Source organism: Rutidosis leptorrhynchoides, chromosome 9, assembly GCF_046630445.1.
Source record: "Rutidosis leptorrhynchoides isolate AG116_Rl617_1_P2 chromosome 9, CSIRO_AGI_Rlap_v1, whole genome shotgun sequence".
Classification (NCBI taxonomy): Eukaryota; Viridiplantae; Streptophyta; class Magnoliopsida; order Asterales; family Asteraceae; genus Rutidosis; species Rutidosis leptorrhynchoides.
In genome coordinates this window covers 66,561,516-66,588,677 of record NC_092341.1, presented here as the reverse complement: position 1 = coordinate 66,588,677, position 27,162 = coordinate 66,561,516, and the positions used below count along the sequence as shown (strand labels likewise).

Sequence of the window (27,162 nt, the reverse complement as noted above, 5' to 3'; positions counted from 1 at the left end):
AAAAATGCTGTATCCTCTTAGAATGTATAATCTAAAAAATTACAGTACTAAAATTTATTCAAATTCATTGTGAAGCCCATGTGGTTAAACATAGTGTTAGACTAGTTATATCATGGCCCATTATTGCTAGCCCTTGTCCCATTAATGTTTGGGCTTAGCCCTTTATATTTCTCTAGGGTTTAGCTTTTATATAACAGCACTAATCTGTATGTAACATTCAATCATTATCAATACAATTACGTTGTAACATGGTATCGAGCCCATCCCTTCAACCCTAGTTTTTACTTTCAATCGGCCCACAACAAAAACACACACATGCGGCCATTCTTCTCTTCAATTTCTTCTTCTTCTTCTTCTTTCCAACCATGTCCACTCATTATTATGATAAAATATATACTGTCACCTCCATTAATCATCTCATTCTTGTTAAGTTAGATCTCTTCACACTTAACTATTCTCATTGGAAAAAGTTCTTCACTACCCATTGTGCAGGGTTTGATGTATCGAAGTTTATCCTTGGGACATCAACAGCAGATGAACAAGTCACGCCCGCATGGATCAAAGCTGACACCGTAGTTTCTTACATGGATCTACAACACCATCTCTGAGCCTCTCCTTAAATGTGTTCTTAATAACGAGCCTGCTACAGCCCGAAGCATGGGTGTTTCTTGAAAAAAAAAATAAATAAATAAAGACAATAAGTTATCAAAAACCATGGAATCGAATGCGGAACTACGCGGATTGGATATCAGGAATCAAACTGTTAAAAGAGTATTTTTGAAAAATAGACAAGATTGCTGCTTCTTAAAAACTTGGGGTCCACTGATCTTGTCATGTATGCAGTTAATGGTTTGAATGACAAGTATCCACACGCTTCCCACATCATCATTCATCGACAACCATTCCCTGATTTTGATACGGTTTGCTCCATGCTTTTGATGGAAGAGATGAATGCCAACAGACTGAATCGGAAGACATCTGACAGACAACCAAACTCCTCCAGTCCATTGGCTTATTGCTCAATCGACACCTTCGCACGCCAATCAAACTCCACAGCCTGAGATACGTCGTAATTTTTCCAATGGGTATTGCAGGTTTGATCAGCGTTGCCGGTTCCTACATCAAGGGAATCCAAGAAGGTCCAGTTCTTCTTCTAATCAGCACAATAATACTCGCCAGTTCCTAATACTCGATCATAAGGGAGATTATAAAACAAAAATTGCTTGTATGACTTGCAAAATTGATAAATAATACACTTTCATTCATGGAGATCTCTCTTTAAGAAAAGAAAAAAAATACAACCTGAAGAAAAAATGGGTACATCTAAACAATCTCTATTTTTTTTCTTGATAATCCTATTCCTCACCTATCCGGAAATTGGTTGTGTATATATCATCACCCGTCCATAAAAAGCTAATAGACCAGGTGGTAAAATTCCAACTTCCATAAACTTCCAGCTTCGTTTTGTTCTTTGGGTTTCCAAACTTTGGCTCGTTTAAATCTTGAGACTCTTCAAAATAGTATACCCGCAAGTCGGTTCCTGTTAATTTTCTAACAACAGGGGAGTATAAATTATCTGTAAAGTTGATCACAGCTGAAACCACAAATAAATGATCTATGTATGTTGATCATTTTCTTGATGAATTAACCTGAAGTTTATAAATTAACCAAATTCAAGAAATTATACGGAGTATTAGTAATGAAAATCATAAATAATTACTTTTATGGCTTGATAGTGTCAGGAAAACATACATTAGAAAAACTAATAATTAAACTATAAGAACACAACTTTAAAACTGCAAAATAAGCATGTCAACATCCATATTTTGATACACGTCATATCATATATACAACAACAAAAACCTTTCATGTAGGTACTCTTGACATCTATTTTCTCATCTCACAAACCATGTGCCGATCGATCAACATAGATGTCATTCATACATCGCTGAATGAAATATCCATGTCCATATATCATTACGAACAGAAAACAAAATTTAAGATAATGTTTGCTTATTCATATGCTGAATCATCCATGGCGGCATGACCGTACACGGTTGACCTTGTCTAGGACATGTTTCTTCTACTTCACCATCATCTGCTGCTTGATAATTAGTATCACTGCGTATGTTGTAACTATATGTTAAGGCCAGTTAAGTTTCAATTTACGGTTATGCTTCTTGACAAAAATTTAACGAAAAGTAATGTTACCAGTTGTTTACAATGGCCAAATTTAACGAGGGCATCATTTCATTCGTTTGCTGCTCAAATTCATTCTCTGTTTCCTTGATCTATTTAAATTTAAGTCGTAAATAATAGAAGTTTTCAGTCGAATAATTAAAACTAGCAACGAAAAATCTAGATTAACATAGGAGTACCTGCTTAGAGAGAATGTTATTTTCATCCTGCATATCCTTTTCCTGTATTTATATTATATGTGGATCATATGAATCAATCATTTTTGTCTTGTAAAAAAGTTGGTACAAAAAGAAACTTGAATAATGTATTAGTAACAAAAAATGGTGTTTTAATGAATCGAGATATCGACATACCTTCTTTTGGAGCTCCGAAATTGATTCAAGCATCACATGGTTCTGCATGTTACAAAACCTCAGTATAATACTTGAACAATTACAGTTTAAACGAGGAAAATAGACCCACGCTTTGCTGCGAGGTGGTTTTGATCGATTAACAGTCGGTGGTTTAAGTATGCTAGTTATCAGTTAATTGGATGATTCACAAATAAAGGAATGAAAAAGTAAGTGAAAAAAAGGTTGTAATAGAAAGGGGAAATTTGTTTTAAAAAATTCGAAAATAAAATGGCAAATGACCGTTTTATCTGACGGGGTGCAAAATTACATGACTGCCATTGTGAACCGGCAGGTCTCACTAAAATTAGTTTTTATTTATAATTATAATTTATAATTTGAATTTGAATAAATGAAGATGGTATCTGCAAAACAAATTAAGTAACAATACCTTTTTCAACCTAACGTTTCTGAGAGCTGTATCAAGTTTCTGTTCCAGATTTTGAAGTTCTTTGAGGCTCAAAGAATCAAGTTCTTCTCCCTTCAAATGTCTATAATAATAATATAAAAATAATAAATAATAACAATATTTTTGCAATGTTTGCGATAACAGAATTTAAATGAAGTAATTAGATTTAAAATCTTTAATTTGTAGTATTTGTTGCAAGTACCTTTGGGACTTGTGCAACTGATCAATTCTAGCTTGAAGCTTGGCATGTTCCATAGACCAGTTTCCCTACATGTACGTAGTCAAAAATACAGTTCAGACTTTGAATTTTAATTTCAGGATATTAATTTATTTATATCATAAAAAGGAACTTGAAGATTAAACAGGTGACGTACGTGTGGCTCGTTATGAGTTGCAGAATGTGGCGTCTCAGCATACGAGTATCTTTCGTACCTCTCAAGTATCTGTTCCATTCTGTTGCTAAAAAAAGTGTTATAAGAATTTAAGGACAAATCAACCAAAGCAAGTGCTAAAGTGAGAAATAAAGCAGTGATCATAACAATTAACTTAAATCTTTACACCAGGTGACTGAAAAAAAAAAAAAAAAATTCAACTTTTCCATTGAAAATGTCCCAAAACTCCAAAAGATTGCCGTTTAAAAAAAAAAAAATGTCCCAAAAGATTGACAAAGACAGATTTCAATAGAAATATGATCACTACCCTCAAAAAAAAAAAAAAAAAAAAAAAAAAATAAAAAATATTGAAGCAGCTATTGGGCCTTTGCACTTGGACGCCCACCACTTTGGCAGATTACAAGTTGGAAAGAACTGGAAAAATGGATTTGGTCAAGGCACAAAGAATCTTTCTAATGTTTATCTTTATTTCATGTTTATCTAGTTTGTTGCTATTTTCCAGCTAGTAGTTAGTGATGCATACGTGTATGATCAAATTGAGCCTAGCCCAACAATTGCTTCTTATTTAGATTTTGGCTTTAATGGGTTGGAGGCTTCTTTGGACTGTTTGAATGTGGGGCTTGAAGCAAGAAGTGGACAAGGGTAGTTGTAGCCGTAGGAGTCAAGGAAAGCAAAGATAAGATGAAATCTGACAAGAATTAGTTTTTTATTTATTTTCTTTCCTATTATATTTTATTTGTTTCCTAGTTTTATAATTATTAGTTACCTTTGTTAACAATATATAGCGAACGTATGAGTTGTTTGTAACTCAGATGATTTTGATTATTACTGTGTTTATTCATATTGAATAAAATTTTGAACCGTGAAGGTTTATTGTTCAACTGAGAAGGTTGTGTTTCGATTTAAGCCGTGAAGGTTTTAATCACTTTTATCCTGAACCGAGAAGGTTCACTTTTATTGTCACAGTTGATCCGAGAAGGATTAGCTATCTATCATATTATTATTGTTTAGCCACGATCGTGTTTTTCCATCATTTGGTATCAGATTTCATACATGGCTAAACAAGCTGAGATAGAGAGACTGAATCGCAAGATTCAAGAGTTGGAAGACATGCAAAATCTCTTGCGTAATATAGAGATGAAGCTTGAAAATCCTAAATTTTTAGAAGAAGCTCAATCGGATAACTTTGTTGCTTCGGTTGATCATGTTTTTAACATGGAGTACATTCACGAATCTTGTGTGGTTGAAGATACCGTACCTATTTATGATAGTGATGGTGGGGAAGAGGCTGAAGAAGAAGAGGCGCAAAATGACCGGGTTAGCATCACTGTGACTCTTTAGTGTTGCCCATCACCCGTGATAGTGATGACGAGATAGTTGATGATTTTTTTTGTGTGTTAGAAAAAATTGACAACACATACAAAATTGAGGTCCAGCGTCATTATGATTTTTCTGCCACTTTTAATGTTTCGGATTTGTCCCCGCATGTTGGTGAACGTGATGATGATCTAGACTCGAGGACGAGTCTTTTCGAAGAAGGGGAGAATGATGCATACGTGTATGATCAAATTGAGCCTAGCCCAACAACAATTGCTTCTTATTTGGATTTTGGCTTTAATGGGTTGGAGGCTTCTTTGGGCTGTTTGAATGTGGGGCTTGAAGCAAGAAGTGGACAAGGGTAGTTGTAGCCGTAGGAGTCAAGGAAAGCAAAGATAAGATGAAATCTTTGTTTGACAAGAATTAGTTTTTTATTTATTTTCTTTCCTATTATATTTTATTTGTTTCCTAGTTTTATAATTATTAGTTACCTTTGTTAACAATATATAGTGAACGTATGAGTTGTTTGTAACTCAGATGATTTTGATTATTATTGTGTTTATTCATATTGAATAAAATTTTGAACCGTGAAGGTTTATTGTTCAACCGAGAAGGTTGTGTTTCGATTTAAGCCGTGAAGGTTTTAATCACTTTTATCCTGAATCGAGAAGGTTCACTTTTATTGTCACAGTTGATCCAAGAAGGATTAGCTATCTATCATATTATTATTGTTTAGCCACGATCGTGTTTTTCCATCAGTTAGACTCTTTTATACTAGCTTTTTGGTTGTAGTTGAACTCGGTTTCTTTAGATTATTATAACGTGAAATAACAAGTCGCAGCCGTCTTGCGTGCTATCTTAATTTTTGTGTTAAGATTACTTGTTTGGTCACGATCAAGATATTAAAAATTGGCAAAATGCTCTCCCAAGTAGCAAGGTGCTTTGCAACTTGGACCTTGCGACTTGATTCATTTTTTGCAAAATGTTACTTGTAAACTTTGAAACGTCATATCGTTTTGTAAAATGAGTTATTGACCAATATGCCCTTTTTAACGTACTATCACAATTCACCCTAACAAAAATATTAATTTCCAAAATGCCCTTGCGACTTGGGATTGCGACCCTGATAACTCCTGGTCGCAAGATGCTCTTGCGATCTTGCAACTGAGGCACGACCGGACATTATCGAAAATTTTTAGATCGCAAAGATTTTTGATCCGTAGCTCGTATTTAAGCACCGTAATTTTTTTTTGATAGTATGTATTTTTTAGAGGTCTATATGTTTATATTAAAACCGAAGTCTCAATTTTTATATAAAAGGCGACCGCATATTGTGAGTTTGTGAATAAATATGTGATTTTCGAGTTATGTAATATATTTCAAATTGAATGGAGGGATTTGTTTACTTTTAGTCGATAATGGGAGAGAATTAAACGGATCAAAAATTAGATTGTTCTATAGCAAGTTACAAGCGGTTAAAGTGTGTTTAAAAGTCAAAATAAATTAAAACAACAAAATTGAAGGTCTTCGAAGCTGGATTTTAAAATTGTTTTGGGACAAACCGCCTTCGACTGTTTCACCACGGATATATCTAGAAAAAAAATCACACTTTAGAAAAAAAATGGTGCCTAAATCAGAGATACATGGACCAAGATACTGTTAGACTAGTCCAGCACTCTTGTATTATATGGGCCGAGCCCATACATCTAGCTTAGGGTTATTGTATCTATTTATGCTTCTGATTGTACGTATGACAAAATCAATGAATAACAAGAACAATATTCCCTTCCAACATGGTATCAGTCGCTGGTTCCTAACCCTACCTTTTCATACGGCTACGGCCTAACTCTTCTTCTTCATCTATTGCAGATCTCTACTGTATAAATGGCACCAAACAAGTTCGATAAGATATACACCGTAACCTCCATAAATCATCTAATACCCGTTAAACTAGATCTTGCAAAACTAAATTACACACACTGGAAGAAATTGTTCACAGCTCATTGCACCGGTTTCGATGTCTCCAGCCTTATTCTTTGTGACGCAACAGCAGAAGAACTCGCTGATCCCGACTGGCACAAGGCTGATGCGGTTGTATCATCATGGATATACCTCACGATCTCCGAAGCACTCCTGGAGCGTGTGTTAAATTCTAAACCTGCTAATGCTCGTGCTGTATGGACCTTTCTTGAGAAGGTGTTTTCCGACAACAAACAAGCCAAGATCATGGAACTTCATGCGGAACTCCGTGGTCTCGATATAGGTAATCCTTCCATTGAAGAATATTTTCGTAAAATAGAAGGTATAGCTACTCATCTTCGTAACCTTGATTCAAAGATTAAAGAGAACGATTTGGTTATGTATGTCGTTAATGGATTAAATGACAAATATCCCCATGCCTATCATATCATCGTTCATCGTGTACCGTTTCCCGACCTCAACACGGCTCGTTCCATGCTCGTCATGGAGGAGATGGCATTGAACAGGAAAATTCGGGTTTCCTCTGATGTATCACCGAACTCATCGCACCCTTCGGCTTTGGTCATTCCATCTCAGCCTGCCCCACCGTCGACGCGTGTCTCCACAGGTTCAACGGAAGTATGTCAGAATTATTCTAAGGGTTATTATAGGTTTGCTGATCGTTGCAGGTATTTACACCATGGGACTGGTCGACGTGCTTCATCCGGAAGTGGTAACAGTACACAAAATAATAGATCAGGTGGTTTAAGTCGATCCCATCTTTTAAATATCATTGCGGCCCAACAGGCCCAATTGGCCCAAGCAGCTACTTCTCGGACTAGGTATGCTTCCTCACATACATCACCAGGCTTCCATCGTGTTCAGTCCACTTTCACTGGACCAACAGGTAATGGTTAGTCTTTCGACCCAAATACTACACGACAGCCACTCTACTTTGGACCTGCTACTTCTGGACAGCCAAACAATTACGGCCCAACTACTATTCAGCCCAACAACGTTCAGCCCGCTACTGGTCAGATTACTGGGCCTCAAGCCTACTATGCCACACCATCCGCTCCATACAGTTCCTTCATCGTTGATCCACGGACGCAATCACAAGATTCCATTTTACCGAGTGCATTCAGTGCAATGACACTACAAGACTACGGTTCAGCGGGTTAGCACATGGATACTGGTGCGTCCACCCATCTAACATCTAGCATTAATACTCTTAGTACTGTTTTTAATAATTGCAGGTATCCGTCAGTTGCTGTTGGTAACGGGAACACTATCCCCGTCACCAACACCGGTCATAGCTTGTTACCTACTCATCACCAACCTCTGCACTTACATAATGTTCTTGTCACCCCTAATATTGTAAAAAATTTAATTTTTGTACGCCAATTTACTCGTGATAATAAAGTTTCCGTTGAATTTGATCCTTTTGATTTTTCTGTGAAGGATTACCTGACTCGTCATCTCCTTCTCCGTTGTGATAGCACTGGAGAACTATACCCGATTACTACTTCAGCCTCGCACTCTCCTCCTCACGCTTTCATCACTAGTCCTGTCACATGGCATCAACGTCTTGGTCACCCTGGGCATGATGCTCTTAGAAGACTCATTTCAAATAAAGACATCATCTGCAATAAAACATCGTCTCCCGTGCTTTGTCATGCATGTCAACTTGGCAAGCATGTGAGACTACCATTTTTTGTTTCTAGTTCAACTGTTAGTTCTGCTTTTGATATTATTCAATCCGATTTATGGACATCTCCTGTTGCTAGTCTTAGCGGTTTAATATATTACATTATATTTCTTGATCATTTTTCTCATTATGTTTGGGTTTTTCCTTTACGTCGTAAATCCGATGCATTTAACATATTTGTACAGTTTCGTTCCTTTGTAAAAACACAATTTAAACATGACATAAAAGCCTTTCAATGTGATCAAGGGGGTGAATTCGACAATAACAACTTCCACCAACTTTTCAAAAATAACGGCATTCAATTACGTTTTTCTTGTACTCAAACCTCCCAACAAAACGGAAAATCCGAACGCATGCTTCGCACCATTAAAAATTTAATCCGAACTCTTCTCTTTCAGGCTCACTTACCACCAACATACTGGGTTGAAGCCCTACACATGGCTGCGTATCTCCTCAACATATTACCATCGTCCGCCATCCGCCATGAAATCCCTCACACTCGCCTCTACCATCAAAAACCTAACTATCACAACCTCTGTGTCTTTGGCTGCTTATGCTATCCCCATCTCAACACCACTAATAAACTCGCACCCCGCTCTACTCCATGCATCTTCCTCGGTTATCCCACCAACCAACGGGGATTCCGGTGTCTTGACCTAGCCACCAACAAAATCATCATATCCCGCCACGTAACCTTCGATGAGACATCTTTTCCTTTCGGTTCTATGACACCCACTCAACCACCTAACAACGAGTTCTTGGACCCTCCGCCCAACCTCTTCTCTCGATCTTTCCATTTATCCCCTTCCACTGATTCTCCTAATCCCTCTACCCCTCCCGCTCCGCACCATGAAACTCAGTCTCCTCATATTGAGACTACCGCCCCCACTATCCCACATGAGACTCAGTCTCCTCATATTGAGACTACCGCCACAACTGCCCCTCCTATCTCCACACATCCCATGATCACTCGCGCACGGGTTGGCACCACCAAACCCGTTGACCGCCTTAACTTACACACTTCCACCACCTCACCCATTCCGCGCACCTACCCAGACGCCCTCCGTGACCCTAACCGGAAACAAGCTATGATTGACGAATACAATGCTTTAATTAACAACGGTACTTGGAAACTTGTGCCCCGCCCATCGGACACGAACATAGTTCGCTCCATGTAGTTATTTAAGCCCAAGTTTAATGCAGATGGCAGTTTAAGCAGGTATAAGGCTTGTCTTGTTGCCAACGGGCGCAGCCAGCAGGTTGGCATTGATTGTGATGAGACTTTCAGCCCGGTTGTCAAATCGGCCACTATACGCACTGTCTTGAGTATAGCTGTTACCCGACATTGGCCCATACATCAGCTAGATGTCAAGAACGCCTTCCTTCATGGAACTTATCAGAGACCGTTTATATGCATCAGCCTCCCGGGTTTCGAGATCCCCGTCACCCTGACCATGTCTGCCTTCTGCAGAAGTCCTTATATGGCCTTAAACAGGCCCCTCGTGCATGGTTTCAGCGTTTCGCTGGATATGCCAGCAGCTGGGTTTCTATCAAAGTCGTTGTGACACTTCTCTTTTTATATATCGGCAGGGATCAGACATTGCTTATCTTCTCCTTTATGTTGACGATATTGTGTTGACAGCTTCTTCTACAGGATTACTTCAGCGGATCATCAATTCCTTACATAAGGAGTTTGCCATGACTGACCTGGGTCCACTGAATTACTTTCTTAGAATCTCTACCAGCCGTACTCCCTCTGGCATGTTTCTATCACAGAAACAGTACGCCTTAGAGATTCTCGAACGGGCTAACATGACTACGTGCCAGCCTTGCAGGACTCCGGTTGAGCCAGGAGCCAAGCTTACTGCTCACGGACCGCCCGTTACTGATCCGACTATGTATCGCAGTCTCGCAGGTGCTCTTCAGTACTTAACTTTCACTAGGCCTGACATCTCATATGCTGTCCAGCAGATTTGTGTTTTCATGCATGATCCCCGCGAGCAACATCTACATGCTCTCAAGCGGATCTTACGTTACATTCGGGGTACTACAGATCTGGGTCTTCAGCTATATTCGTCTTCACACACTTCACTGGTTGCTTACTCCGATGCTGACTGGGCCGGCTGCCCCACTACTCGGCGATCTACCTCGGGTTATTATGTGTTCCTCGGCAACAATCTTCTTTCATGGTCTTCGAAACGACAGGTGACTCCTTCTCGGTCCAGTGCAGAGGCAGAATATCGCGAGGTTGCCAATGCTGTTGCTGAAACCTGTTGGCTTCGCAACCTCCTTCGGGAACTTCACTGCCCCCTCACCACAGCTACACTTGTCTACTGTGATAACATCAGCTCTGTTTACATGTCATCCAATCCGGTTCAACATCAGCGAACCAAACACATAGAGATTGACATCCATTTTGTTCGTGACTTAGTTGCTCAAGAGCAGATCCGGGTTTTACGTGTCCCATCCAGGTACCAGTTTGCAGATATCTTCACCAAAGGACTCCCATATGCACTTTTTGCTGAGTTCAGATCCAGCTTGAGCGTCCGCAGCACTCCCGCTCACACTGCGGGGGGATGTTAGACTAGTCCAGCACTCTTGTATTATATGGGCCGAGCCCATACATCTAGCTTAGGGTTATTGTATCTATTTATGCTTCTGATTGTACGTATGACAAAATCAATGAATAACAAGAACAATATTCCCTTCCAACAGATACGACGTTCTAAAGTTTACAAAACTTGTTACAAAAATTGAACCAAGTTGAAAGGTCAAGTCGCAAGGTTCATCTTGCGACTTGCGAGGGCATTTTGACAATTTTATTTTTTTGAGGGCGAATTCTCATATTTCGTTTGAAAAATGGACATTTTGGTCAATAGATTAAAAAGAAAATTGCCAAAACGTCCCCGCAAGTTGGAAGGTGTCTTGCGAGCCCTGTAACTTGGTTTTTTTTTGTAAAAAGTTTCTTGTAAACTTTAAAACGTCATATCTTTATGACTCGTATCTCTAATTTACCCACCATTTTTCAGATGCGTGTATTTTTTCTAGATCTATCCGTTGGCAAACAACCAAAGGCGATTTGTGTAGTGACCCGAACTTTTCCATGTTTATATATATTAATTGAGATTGATGTTTACATGATTAAATGTTTCCAACATGTTAAGCAATCAAACTTGTTAAGACTTGATTAATTGAAATATGTTTCATATAGACAATTGACCACCCAAGTTGACCGGTGATTCACGAACGTTAAAACTTGTAAAAAAACTATATGATGACATATATATGGTTATATATATAGTTAACATGATATTATGATAATTAAACATATCATTAATTATATTAACAATGAACTACATATGTAAAAACAAGACTACTAACTTAATGATTTTGAAACGAGACATATATGTAACGTTTATCGTTGTAACGACATTTAATGTATATATATCATATTAAGAGATATTCGTACATCATAATATCATGATAATATAATAATTTAAAATATCTTTTGTTATTATAAACATTGGGTTAACAACATTTAACAAGATCGTTAACCTAAAGGTTTCAAAACAACACTTACATGTAACGACTAACGATGACTTAACGACTAAGTTAAAATGTATATACATGTAGTGTTTTAATATGTATTTATACACTTTTGAAAGACTTCAATACACTTATCAAAATACTTCTACTTAACAAAAATGCTTACAATTACATTCTCGTTCAGTTTCATCAACAATTCTACTCGTATGCACCCGTATTCGTACTCGTACAATACACAGCTTTTAGATGTATGTACTATTGGTATATACACTCCAATGATCAGCTCTTAGCAGCCCATGTGAGTCACCTAACACATGTGGGAACCATCATTTGGCAACTAGCATGAAATATCTCATAAGATTACAAAAATATGAGTAATCATTCATGACTTATTTACATGAAAACAAAATTACATATCCTTTATATCTAATCCATACACCAACGACCAAAAACACCTACAAACACTTTCATTCTTCAATTTTATTCATCTAATTGAACTCTCTCAAGTTCTATCTTCAAGTTCTAAGTGTTCTTCATAAATTCCAAAAGTTCTAGTTTCATAAAATCAAGAATACTTTCAAGTTTGCTAGCTCACTTCCAATCTTGTAAGGTGATCATCCAACCTCAAGAAATCTTTGTTTCTTACAGTAGGTTATCATTCTAATACAAGGTAATAATCATATTCAAACTTTGGTTCAATTTCTATAACTATAACAATCTTATTTCAAGTGATGATCTTACTTGAACTTGTTTTCGTGTCATGATTTTGCTTCAAGAACTTTGAGCCATCCAAGGATCCATTGAAGCTAGATCCATTTTTCTCTTTTCCAGTAGGTTCATCCAAGGAACTTAAGGTAGTAATGATGTTCATAACATCATTCGATTCATACATATAAAGCTATCTTATTCGAAGGTTTAAACTTGTAATCACTAGAACATAGTTTAGTTAATTCTAAACTTGTTCACAAACAAAAGTTAATCCTTCTAACTTGACTTTTAAAATCAACTAAACACATGTTCTATATCTATATGATATGCTAACTTAATGATTTAAAACCTGGAAACACGAAAAACACCGTAAAACCGGATTTACGCCGTCGTAGTAACACCGCGGGCTGTTTTGGGTTAGTTAATTAAAAACTATGATAAACTTTGATTTAAAAGTTGTTATTCTGAGAAAATGATTTTTATTATGAACATGAAACTATATCCAAAAATTATGGTTAAACTCAAAGTGGAAGTATGTTTTCTAAAATGGTCATCTAGACGTCGTTCTTTCGACTGAAATGACTACCTTTACAAAAACGACTTGTAACTTATTTTTCCGACTAGAAACCTATAATTTTTTTGTTTAGATTCATAAAATAGAGTTCAATATGAAACCATAGCAATTTGATTCACTCAAAACGGATTTAAAATGAAGAAGTTATGGGTAAAACAAGATTGGATAATTTTTCTCATTTTAACTACGTGAAAATTGGTAACAAATCTATTCCAACCATAACTTAATCAACTTGTATTGTATATTATGTAATCTTGAGATACCATAGACACGTATACAATGTTTCGACCTATCATGTCGACACATCTATATATATTTCGGAACAACCATAGACACTCTATATGTGAATGTTGGAGTTAGCTATACAGGGTTGAGGTTGATTCCAAAATATATATAGTTTGAGTTGTGATCAATACTGAGATACGTATACACTGGGTCGTGGATTGATTCAAGATAATATTTATCGATTTATTTCTGTACATCTAACTGTGGACAACTAGTTGTAGGTTACTAACGAGGACAGCTGACTTAATAAACTTAAAACATCAAAATATATTAAAAGTGTTGTAAATATATTTTGAACATACTTTGATATATATGTATATATTGTTATAGGTTCGTGAATCAACCAGTGGCCAAGTCTTACTTCCCGACGAAGTAAAAATCTGTGAAAGTGAGTTATAGTCCCACTTTTAAAATCTAATATTTTTGGGATGAGAATACATGCAGGTTTTATAAATAATTTACAAAATAGACACAAGTACATGAAACTACATTCTATGGTTGAATTATCGAAATCGAATATGCCCCTTTTTATTAAGTCTGGTAATCTAAGAATTAGGGAACAGACACCCTAATTGACGCGAATCCTAAAGATAGATCTATTGGGCCTAACAAACCCCATCCAAAGTACCGGATGCTTTAGTACTTCGAAATTTATATCATATCCGAAGGGTGTCCCGGAATGATGGGGATATTCTTATATATGCATCTTGTTATTGTCGGTTACCAGGTGTTCACCATATGAATGATTTTTATCTCTATGTATGGGATGTGTATTGAAATATGAAATCTTGTGGTCTATTGTTACGATTTGATATATATAGGTTAAACCTATAACTCACCAACATTTTTGTTGACGTTTTAAGCATGTTTATTCTCAGGTGATTATTAAGAGCTTCCGCTGTCGCATACTTAAATAAGGACAAGATTTGGAGTCCATGCTTGTATGATATTGTGTAAAAACTGCATTCAAGAAACTTATTGTGTTGTAACATATTTGTATTGTAAACCATTATGTAATGGTCGTGTGTAAACAGGATATATTAGATTATCATTATTTGATAATCTACGTAAAGCTTTTTAAACCTTTATTGATGAAATAAAGGTTATGGTTTGTTTAAAAATGAATGCAGTCTTTGAAAAACGTCTCATATAGAGGTCAAAACCTCGCAACGAAATCAATTAATATGGAACGTTTTTAATCAATAAGAACGGGACATTTCAGTTGGTATCAGAGCGTTGGTCTTAGAGAACCAGAAAATTTGCATTAGTGTGTCTTATCGAGTTTGTTAGGATGCATTAGTGAGTCTGGACTTCGACCGTGTTTTCTTTAAAAATGATTGCTTAACATTTTTGTTGGAAACTATATATTTTTAACATATGAATATTATGTGATATATTAATCTCTTAACGTGTTTGATATTATGTGATAGATGTCTACCTCTAGAACAAGTCCCATTGACTCACCTAATAATAATGAAGAGTCAAATGTAAATTGGAATGATTTGTGGACTGATTCACAAGTTCCCGAAGAGGAACCGGAAGAAGAGTCGGAACCGGAAGAAGAATCGGAACCGGAAGAAGAATCGGAACCGGATGAAGAAATAGAACCGGTGGGGGAAATAATAAAACGGTTAAGTAAACGAAAATCCTCAACCAACCGACCAAGGTTAATTATGGTCAATGGTGTTTCCGCCAAGGAAGCAAAATATTGGGAGGATTACCAATTCTCCGATGAATCGGATTCCGACGAGAATTCCGATGATGTTATAGAAATTACCCCAACTGAATTTAAAAAGGCAAAAGAAAATAATAAGGAAAAGGGCATAAAAATAGAGAAATCTAATTCCAACCCCGATGAACTTTATATGTATCGTCAACCCCCGAAGTCCTTAAGTTGTAACAATGACCCGGGAACCTCTAAACCACCAGGTTTTTCTAAACCAATGTGGACAACGACGGTTCGTATTAGGGGAACATCATATATCCCTAGAAACTTGGCAAAACGAACCAAAACCGAAGAAGAAGAAACGAGCGAGTCGGAATAAGATAGTTGTATTCGTGTGGTGTAATATATGGAATATAGTGTTCTTATGCTTTATGATATATGTAAAAATTGCTTGTATTAATAAGTATTTTTTTTTATGAATCTAACTCTTGTCTATTTTACAGTTTAAAAACACAAAATGGATAGACAACCCAATATTTTAAGAGACCTACCCGGAGACATGATTGATGAAATCTTGTCTAGAGTCGGCCAGAATTCCTCGGCACAACTATTTAAGGCGAGATCAGTTTGTAAGACATTCGAAGAACGTTCCAAGAATGTCTTGGTTTATAAGAGACTTTCGTTTGAAAGATGGGGGATATCACATTGGGAAACCCATAAGTTACGATGTGTTTACTTTGACGCATATATTGCGGGGAACCCAAATGCTATTTTACGCAACGGGTTAAGAAATTATTTTGACTCAATATATCCGAATATTGGACTTCGTGATTTAGAAAAAGCGGCTAACATGCAACATAAAGAAGCATGTTATGCTTACGGATTAGTAATGTTCGCTTCTCACCAAAGTGAGAACAAGAACATCGGGCTACAACTATTAAACAAAACGTTTCCACAAGTGACGGAGTCGGTAATTGGGGTAAGAAATGAGGTTTTTAGATTATTACGGGACTGTTGGACATTACGTAACCCTCATCCCTTTGATGACGTTACAACACGCTGTCTTATCAACGGCCATAACGGTTATGTTGCACAAGACCAAGGATGGGAAGTAGTCCTAGTAAAACTAGAATGCATGACTTGTTTCTGGACGTATGAATTACGTGTCTTTATTGCCTTTGCTGAGCGACTTGTGTACTAGCTAGAATTGTCTTCACAACTATCTTGTATCAAAGTTATTGTGTGCTATATTTCATGCTTTATGTAAAATAAGCGGTATTGTAAGTTTGTAAAATATTGTATAAAAGTTTGAACGCGAAATATTATTATAATCAGTTTTTCATATAGAATTGTAGTAGTTGAATTGTATATTAGCTACTAAGTATGAACTTAACGGGTAGGTACTACCCGAATTTAAACTTATAAAACGCTAATATGAAGAAAAAGCTTTTATAAATGAGTTCATATTATGCTACGAAATACTATTAACTACTCTTAATATTCTGTATGATTAACTTGTTCCATTTAACTATTTTGAAGGAAATGGCACCGACTACTCGACACACCGTGAATATGAATGAAGAGGAATTCCGTACTTTTCTAGCTTCAAACATAGCCGCAGTACAGGCTGCGCTACATACCAACAATAACCTTGGATCTAGCAGTACAGGAAATCGTGTAGGATGCACCTACAAAGAATTCACTGCCTGCAAACCTTTAGAATTTGATGGAACCGAAGGACCGATCGGATTGAAACGGTGGACCGAGAAGGTTGAATCGGTGTTTGCCATAAGTAAGTGTACTGAAGAGGACAAAGTGAAGTACGCTACGCATACCTTCACAGGTTCTGCGTTAACATGGTGGAATACCTATCTAGAGCAAGTGGGACAAGATGATGCGTACGCACTACCGTGGTCAGCATTCAAGCACTTGATGAACGAGAAGTACCGTCCCAGAACCGAGGTCAATAAGCTCAAGACAGAACTTAGAGGGTTACGAACCCAAGGATTTGATATTACCACGTACGAAAGACGATTCACAGAATTGTGCCTATTGTGTCCGGGAGCATTCGAAGATGAGGAAGAGAAGATCGACGCGTTTGTGAAAGGATTACCGGAAAGAATCCAAGAAGATATAAGTTCACACGAGCCCGCCTCCATACAACAGGCATGTAGAATGGCTCACAAACTAGTGAACCAGATTGAAGAAAGAATTAAAGAACAGACTGCTGAAGAGGCCAATGTGAAGCAAGTCAAAAGAAAGTGGGAGGAAAACGGTGATAAGAATCACCAATACAACAACAACAGCAATTACAACAATAATCGCAACAATTATCCCAACAATCGCAACATCAATCGCAACTACAATAAACGGCCCAACAACAACAACAACAACAACAACAGCAACTACAACAATCATCCCAACAACAATAATAACCGCAACAACAACAACAATCAGAAGCAACTATGCCAAAGGTGTGAAAAGAATCACTCGGGGTTCTGCACCAAATTTTGCAACAAGTGTAAAAGAAATGGTCATAGCGCGGTGAAGTGTGAGGTCTACGGACCAGGGGTTAATAGAACGAAAGGAACAAATGGTGTCGGAACGAGTAATGGCGGAGCAAGTAGTGTCGGAGCAAGTTATGCCAATGTAGTTTGTTATAAATGTGGAAAACCAGGCCACATTATTAGAAATTGCCCGAACCAGGAGAACACGAATGGACAAGGCCGTGGAAGAGTTTTCAATATTAATGCGGTAGAGGCACAGGAAGACCCGGAGCTTGTTACGGGTACGTTTCTTATTGACAATAAATCTGCTTACGTTTTATTTGATTCGGGTGCGGATAGAAGCTATATGAGTAGAGATTTTTGTGCTAAATTAAGTTGTCCATTGACGCCTTTGGATAGTAAATTTTTACTCGAATTAGCAAATGGTAAATTAATTTCAGCAGATAATATATGTCGGAATCGAGAAATTAAACTGGTTAGCGAAACATTTAAGATTGATTTGATACCAGTAGAGTTAGGGAGTTTTGATGTGATAATCGGTATGGACTGGTTGAAAGAAGTGAAAGCAGAGATCGTTTGTTACAAAAATGCAATTCGCATTATACGAGAAAAAGGAAAACCCTTAATGGTGTACGGAGAAAAGGGCAACACGAAGCTACATCTTATTAGTAATTTGAAGGCACAAAAACTAATAAGAAAAGGTTGCTATGCTGTTCTAGCACACGTCGAGAAAGTACAAACTGAAGAAAAGAGCATCAATGATGTTCCCATTGCAAAAGAATTTCCCGATGTATTTCCGAAAGAATTACCGGGATTACCCCCACATCGATCCGTTGAATTTCAAATAGATCTTGTACCAGGAGCTGCACCAATAGCTCGTGCTCCTTACAGACTCGCACCCAGCGAGATGAAAGAACTGCAAAGCCAATTACAAGAACTTTTAGAGCGTGGTTTCATTCGACCAAGCACATCACCGTGGGGAGCTCCTGTTTTGTTTGTCAAGAAGAAAGATGGTACATTCAGGTTGTGTATCGACTACCGAGAGTTGAACAAACTTACCATCAAGAACCGCTACCCACTACCGAGAATCGACGACTTATTTGATCAACTACAAGGCTCGTCTGTTTATTCAAAGATTGACTTACGTTCCGGGTATCATCAAATGCGGGTGAAAGAAGATGATATTCCAAAGACTGCTTTCAGAACACGTTACGGTCATTACGAGTTTATGGTCATGCCGTTTGGTTTAACTAATGCACCAGCTGTGTTCATGGACCTTATGAACCGAGTGTGTGGACCATACCTTGACAAGTTTGTCATTGTTTTCATTGATGACATACTTATTTACTCAAAGAATGACCAAGAACACGGTGAACATTTGAGAAAGGTGTTAGAAGTATTGAGGAAGGAAGAATTGTACGCTAAGTTTTCAAAGTGTGCATTTTGGTTGGAAGAAGTTCAATTCCTCGGTCACATAGTGAACAAAGAAGGTATTAAGGTGGATCCGGCAAAGATAGAAACTGTTGAAAAGTGGGAAACCCCGAAAACTCCGAAACACATACGCCAGTTTTTAGGACTAGCTGGTTACTACAGAAGGTTCATCCAAGACTTTTCCAGAATAGCAAAACCCTTGACTGCATTAACGCATAAAGGGAAGAAATTTGAATGGAATGATGAACAAGAGAAAGCGTTTCAGTTATTGAAGAAAAAGCTAACTACGGCACCTATATTGTCATTGCCTGAAGGGAATGATGATTTTGTGATTTATTGTGACGCATCAAAGCAAGGTCTCGGTTGTGTATTAATGCAACGAACGAAGGTGATTGCTTATGCGTCTAGACAATTGAAGATTCACGAACAAAATTATACGACGCATGATTTGGAATTAGGCGCGGTTGTTTTTGCATTAAAGACTTGGAGGCACTACTTATATGGGGTCAAAAGTATTATATATACCGACCACAAAAGTCTTCAACACATATTTAATCAGAAACAACTGAATATGAGGCAGCGTAGGTGGATTGAATTATTGAATGATTACGATTTTGAGATTCGTTACCACCCGGGGAAGGCAAATGTGGTAGCCGATGCCTTGAGCAGGAAGGATAGAGAACCCATTCGAGTAAAATCTATGAATATAATGATTCATAATAACATTACTACTCAAATAAAGGAGGCGCAACAAGGAGTTTTAAAAGAGGGAAATTTAAAGGATGAAATACCCAAAGGATCGGAGAAGCATCTTAATATTCGGGAAGACGGAACCCGGTATAGGGCTGAAAGGATTTGGGTACCAAAATTTGGAGATATGAGAGAAATGATACTTAGAGAAGCTCATAAAACCAGATACTCAATACATCCTGGAACGGGGAAGATGTACAAGGATCTCAAGAAACATTTTTGGTAGCCGGGTATGAAAGCCGATGTTGCTAAATACGTAGGAGAATGTTTGACGTGTTCTAAGGTCAAAGCTGAGCATCAGAAACCATCAGGTCTACTTCAACAACCCGAAATCCCGGAATGGAAATGGGAAAACATTACCATGGATTTCATCACTAAATTGCCAAGGACTGCAAGTGGTTTTGATACTATTTGGGTAATAGTTGATCGTCTCACCAAATCAGCACACTTCCTACCAATAAGAGAAGATGACAAGATGGAGAAGTTAGCACGACTGTATTTGAAGGAAGTCGTCTCCAGACATGGAATACCAATCTCTATTATCTCTGATAGGGATGGCAGATTTATTTCAAGATTCTGGCAGACATTACAGCAAGCATTAGGAACTCGTCTAGACATGAGTACTGCCTATCATCCACAAACTGATGGGCAGAGCGAAAGGACGATACAAACGCTTGAAGACATGCTACGAGCATGTGTTATTGATTTCGGAAACAGTTGGGATCGACATCTACCGTTAGCAGAATTTTCCTACAACAACAGCTACCATTCAAGCATTGAGATGGCGCCGTTTGAAGCACTTTATGGTAGAAAGTGCAGGTCTCCGATTTGTTGGAGTGAGGTGGGGGATAGACAGATTACGGGTCCGGAGATTATACAAGAAACTACTGAGAAGATCATCCAAATTCAACAACGGTTGAAAACCGCCCAAAGTCGACAAAAGAGCTACGCTGACATTAAAAGAAAAGATATAGAATTTGAAATTGGAGAGATGGTCATGCTTAAAGTTTCACCTTGGAAAGGCGTTGTTCGATTTGGTAAACGAGGGAAATTAAATCCAAGGTATATTGGACCATTCAAGATTATTGATCGTGTCGGACCAGTAGCTTACCAACTTGAGTTACCTCAACAACTCGCGGCTGTACATAACACTTTCCACGTCTCGAATTTGAAGAAATGTTTTGCTAAAGAAGATCTCACTATTCCGTTAGATGAAATCCAAATCAACGAAAAACTCCAATTCATCGAAGAACCCGTCGAAATAATGGATCGTGAGGTTAAAAGACTTAAGCAAAACAAGATACCAATTGTTAAGGTTCGATGGAATGCTCGTAGAGGACCCGAGTTCACCTGGGAGCGTGAAGATCAGATGAAGAATAAATACCCGCATCTATTTCCAGAAGATTCGTCAACACCTTCAACAGCTTAAAATTTCGGGACGAAATTTATTTAACGGGTAGGTACTGTAGTGACCCGAACTTTTCCATGTTTATATATATTAATTGAGATTGATGTTTACATGATTAAATGTTTCCAACATGTTAAGCAATCAAACTTGTTAAGACTTGATTAATTGAAATATGTTTCATATAGACAATTGACCACCCAAGTTGACCGGTGATTCACGAACGTTAAAACTTGTAAAAAAACTATATGATGACATATATATGGTTATATATATAGTTAACATGATATTATGATAATTAAACATATCATTAATTATATTAACAATGAACTACATATGTAAAAACAAGACTACTAACTTAATGATTTTGAAACGAGACATATATGTAACGTTTATCGTTGTAACGACATTTAATGTATATATATCATATTAAGAGATATTCGTACATCATAATATCATGATAATATAATAATTTAAAATATCTTTTGTTATTATAAACATTGGGTTAACAACATTTAACAAGATCGTTAACCTAAAGGTTTCAAAACAACACTTACATGTAACGACTAACGATGACTTAACGACTAAGTTAAAATGTATATACATGTAGTGTTTTAATATGTATTTATACACTTTTGAAAGACTTCAATACACTTATCAAAATACTTCTACTTAACAAAAATGCTTACAATTACATTCTCGTTCAGTTTCATCAACAATTCTACTCGTATGCACCCGTATTCGTACTCGTACAATACACAGCTTTTAGATGTATGTACTATTGGTATATACACTCCAATGATCAGCTCTTAGCAGCCCATGTGAGTCACCTAACACATGTGGGAACCATCATTTGGCAACTAGCATGAAATATCTCATAAGATTACAAAAATATGAGTAATCATTCATGACTTATTTACATGAAAACAAAATTACATATCCTTTATATCTAATCCATACACCAACGACCAAAAACACCTACAAACACTTTCATTCTTCAATTTTATTCATCTAATTGAACTCTCTCAAGTTCTATCTTCAAGTTCTAAGTGTTCTTCATAAATTCCAAAAGTTCTAGTTTCATAAAATCAAGAATACTTTCAAGTTTGCTAGCTCACTTCCAATCTTGTAAGGTGATCATCCAACCTCAAGAAATCTTTGTTTCTTACAGTAGGTTATCATTCTAATACAAGGTAATAATCATATTCAAACTTTGGTTCAATTTCTATAACTATAACAATCTTATTTCAAGTGATGATCTTACTTGAACTTGTTTTCGTGTCATGATTTTGCTTCAAGAACTTTGAGCCATCCAAGGATCCATTGAAGCTAGATCCATTTTTCTCTTTTCCAGTAGGTTCATCCAAGGAACTTAAGGTAGTAATGATGTTCATAACATCATTCGATTCATACATATAAAGCTATCTTATTCGAAGGTTTAAACTTGTAATCACTAGAACATAGTTTAGTTAATTCTAAACTTGTTCGCAAACAAAAGTTAATCCTTCTAACTTGACTTTTAAAATCAACTAAACACATGTTCTATATCTATATGATATGCTAACTTAATGATTTAAAACCTGGAAACACGAAAAACACCGTAAAACCGGATTTACGCCGTCGTAGTAACACCGCGGGCTGTTTTGGGTTAGTTAATTAAAAACTATGATAAACTTTGATTTAAAAGTTGTTATTCTGAGAAAATGATTTTTATTATGAACATGAAACTATATCCAAAAATTATGGTTAAACTCAAAGTGGAAGTATGTTTTCTAAAATGGTCATCTAGACGTCGTTCTTTCGACTGAAATGACTACCTTTACAAAAACGACTTGTAACTTATTTTTCCGACTAGAAACCTATAATTTTTTTGTTTAGATTCATAAAATAGAGTTCAATATGAAACCATAGCAATTTGATTCACTCAAAACGGATTTAAAATGAAGAAGTTATGGGTAAAACAAGATTGGATAATTTTTCTCATTTTAACTACGTGAAAATTGGTAACAAATCTATTCCAACCATAACTTAATCAACTTGTATTGTATATTATGTAATCTTGAGATACCATAGACACGTATACAATGTTTCGACCTATCATGTCGACACATCTATATATATTTCGGAACAACCATAGACACTCTATATGTGAATGTTGGAGTTAGCTATACAGGGTTGAGGTTGATTCCAAAATATATATAGTTTGAGTTGTGATCAATACTGAGATACGTATACACTGGGTCGTGGATTGATTCAAGATAATATTTATCGATTTATTTCTGTACATCTAACTGTGGACAACTAGTTGTAGGTTACTAACGAGGACAGCTGACTTAATAAACTTAAAACATCAAAATATATTAAAAGTGTTGTAAATATATTTTGAACATACTTTGATATATATGTATATATTGTTATAGGTTCGTGAATCAACCAGTGGCCAAGTCTTACTTCCCGACGAAGTAAAAATCTGTGAAAGTGAGTTATAGTCCCACTTTTAAAATCTAATATTTTTGGGATGAGAATACATGCAGGTTTTATAAATAATTTACAAAATAGACACAAGTACATGAAACTACATTCTATGGTTGAATTATCGAAATCGAATATGCCCCTTTTTATTAAGTCTGGTAATCTAAGAATTAGGGAACAGACACCCTAATTGACGCGAATCCTAAAGATAGATCTATTGGGCCTAACAAACCCCATCCAAAGTACCGGATGCTTTAGTACTTCGAAATTTATATCATATCCGAAGGGTGTCCCGGAATGATGGGGATATTCTTATATATGCATCTTGTTATTGTCGGTTACCAGGTGTTCACCATATGAATGATTTTTATCTCTATGTATGGGATGTGTATTGAAATATGAAATCTTGTGGTCTATTGTTACGATTTGATATATATAGGTTAAACCTATAACTCACCAACATTTTTGTTGACGTTTTAAGCATGTTTATTCTCAGGTGATTATTAAGAGCTTCCGCTGTCGCATACTTAAATAAGGACAAGATTTGGAGTCCATGCTTGTATGATATTGTGTAAAAACTGCATTCAAGAAACTTATTGTGTTGTAACATATTTGTATTGTAAACCATTATGTAATGGTCGTGTGTAAACAGGATATATTAGATTATCATTATTTGATAATCTACGTAAAGCTTTTTAAACCTTTATTGATGAAATAAAGGTTATGGTTTGTTTAAAAATGAATGCAGTCTTTGAAAAACGTCTCATATAGAGGTCAAAACCTCGCAACGAAATCAATTAATATGGAACGTTTTTAATCAATAAGAACGGGACATTTCAATTTGTCCAAAAAATTTTAAAATTCGGCTTTTAAGACCTTCATTTTTTTCATTTTTCGTTGATTTTGACTTTTAAACGCACTTTGACCACTCAAAAGTTGCTATATAACATTCTAATTTGTGATTCGTTTAATCCTTCACCATTATTGACTAAAACTAAACGAATTCCCTCAAACAATTTGAACTACATTACACAACTCAAAAATCACACATTTGTACATAATTCGCAACTCGCAATATGCGGCTTTTTGAATAAAAACTGGGAATTTGGTTTTAATAAAAACAATAGATCTAAAAAAACATACTTTAAATAAATGGTTTTAAATACGTGCTACGAATCAAAAGTTTTTGCGATCTAAAATTTCCGATCTTGCCCGGTCGCACCCAGTGGCAAGGTCGCAAGAGCACCATGCGACCCGGAGTTCACATAGTCGTAAGCCAAACTCCCAAGGGTCCTGGCAATTTTTTTAAGGCGAATCGTTGTATTTCGTTAGAATAATGAGTGTTTTGGTTAATATCCTTATTTATATAAATCTCAACTACAAGTATAAAAGCAAAACGGTCTGGTTTAGCTATGTGGACTAAACTGATCATCAAGTTTGGACATTTAACATAACTACATTAACCCTTTATTTTTGAAACAAATGAATTAGGGTCACTGACTAGGGCCATTAGCCGCTCACCCGATCATATCCAGAAAGTCGCAAGTTATGCACACTACCACACCCGTTAGGAGGAAACCTCGAAATATTACAGCTAAGAAAAACCCCCGACGGAACCTCGCTAGATATGGGCAGATCCTACCATTTGCAAGAAATTCATAACTGACGGTAAAGCAAATTGCTTTATGAAATTTTTAAAAGAGACTCGAACTCGAAACCTCTTGAACACTTAAAAACGCGGTAACCATTCACTATGTTGTTTTAACGATTGTTGAATGACTTGTCAAGTGTGTTATTATCACCAATTGCAAGATTTTTTTAAAGGAAAGCACCAAACTAAATTCAATGAATAGTATTTGATCGATGGACAAGGTTCACATAGAATAATACTCCCCACAATTCTACAAAGGATGGATAGTTATTATATAATTAACGGATAATCCCTAAAGTAAAGAATTTAGATTAGGGTTAAATTACAAATATGTTATATGCTATCACTTTAAATTTATTATAAGTTATATACCCAATAAAATATTAGTGTATGTCTTAAACTTTAAGGTTAAAGCTACAAACATGCAATATACTTTCACTTTTATTCCATTGTAGGCTATATACCCTATAAAATTCTAGTGCCGGTAACATGTAACATTTTATTTACATCGATACACGAAAAAATTCATGAAACAGAGAGAATAAAACAAACTAACCCAACAGACCTAAATCAACACAATCTAAACAAAAGTGACACATCAATGACACGACCAATAACAAATCCAAATGAGAATATATAAACGAGCCTAACCACCTTAAAACACCGCTACATCACAAGGGCAACCACACTACGCAACAGAAAAAGACGATTACTTTCCACTCAAATCGGGCTTATGAACCTATCCGTCAATCTTGTCCCTATTTAAAGATTTTACCCGAACGGTACAAAAGAGTTAATTTCCACTATCTTAATTATGCCCTTAAGGCAAGACATGATTATCTACCTCATTTAAAACGTGACAAATACTTACTGTTATTCATCTTAAAGTCTACTTTAAACACTTAGAGATTATTAATAGTAATATTTGAGAATTATGAATTAAGAAATATATTATAATAAGTAAATAATTAAGAATTATGTTAGTAAAATGATACCCAAAATATCTAATTAACCAAAAACAAAAGAAACAAGAGTCAAATTGGGTGATGATACATAACACACTTTTTATATATCCACCACAAAATATATCCAACATTACTGCTTTATACTAAAGGATCTTAGGATCTTAGGATCCAGTGTTTCACTTGACTTTTTACAAATTGTATCACTGTTATACCAGTTAATTACAAAAATAAATCATAACAGCTGTTGTTAAAAAAAAAAAATCCATCTACAACTAAATCAAATTAAGAAGACGGAAAAAGTCCCAAATCCTCACTTTCAGCAACACGAAAAAGCGTAACTTGCATTAAATTCAAACAACATTAAAAAAAACTATCATTTCGATTTTATAGAATAGAACGAATAAAAACATAGAAGCGTGCATGAACTTGATAAGTTTCCGGTTGCATATACTCCTTATTATATATATATATATATGAAATCAAAATCATTTAAAAGATGGAAAAAAGTAATTGAAAACGTACGAGGAATTAGTAGAGTACTCGCAGAGCTTTCCTTTGGTGGAGAAGACGATGAGAGCCACGTCAGCATCGCATAAAACGGAGATCTCATGAGCTTTTTTCAACAAACCTGAACGACGTTTTGAAAAAGTCACCTGTCTGTTAATTTTGTTTTCTATTCTCTTCAACGTCACCCTTCCCCGACCCATTTTATTTCTCCGATGATATATGATGATCTCTTGAAATCCTAATCTCTATCTCTATATATGTATGTATCTCTCTCACAAACACATACTTTATATTTATGTAGTTGTACTTCAGCCACACAAGA

General features: G+C 36.3%; 1 protein-coding gene across 2 annotated transcripts; it reads right to left on the bottom strand.

The window, feature by feature from the left end:
- Positions 1-1,769: 1,769 nt before the first annotated feature.
- LOC139866880 (agamous-like MADS-box protein AP1) lies at positions 1,770-27,162 on the bottom strand. Of its 2 annotated transcripts, none has more exons than XM_071855174.1 (8): positions 26,856-27,162; positions 3,372-3,456; positions 3,200-3,264; positions 2,980-3,079; positions 2,553-2,594; positions 2,379-2,420; positions 2,212-2,291; positions 1,770-2,121 (listed from the first exon to the last, which is right to left on the bottom strand). In XM_071855174.1, the coding sequence occupies exons 1-8, from the start codon at positions 27,038-27,040 to the stop codon at positions 1,998-2,000; spliced, it is 723 nt and encodes a 240-aa protein (XP_071711275.1). In that variant the 5' UTR covers positions 27,041-27,162; the 3' UTR covers positions 1,770-1,997. The 2 variants fall into 2 exon arrangements, with proteins under 2 accessions (XP_071711275.1, XP_071711276.1); XM_071855175.1 differs by having other exon boundaries at positions 3,372-3,450; positions 26,856-27,161.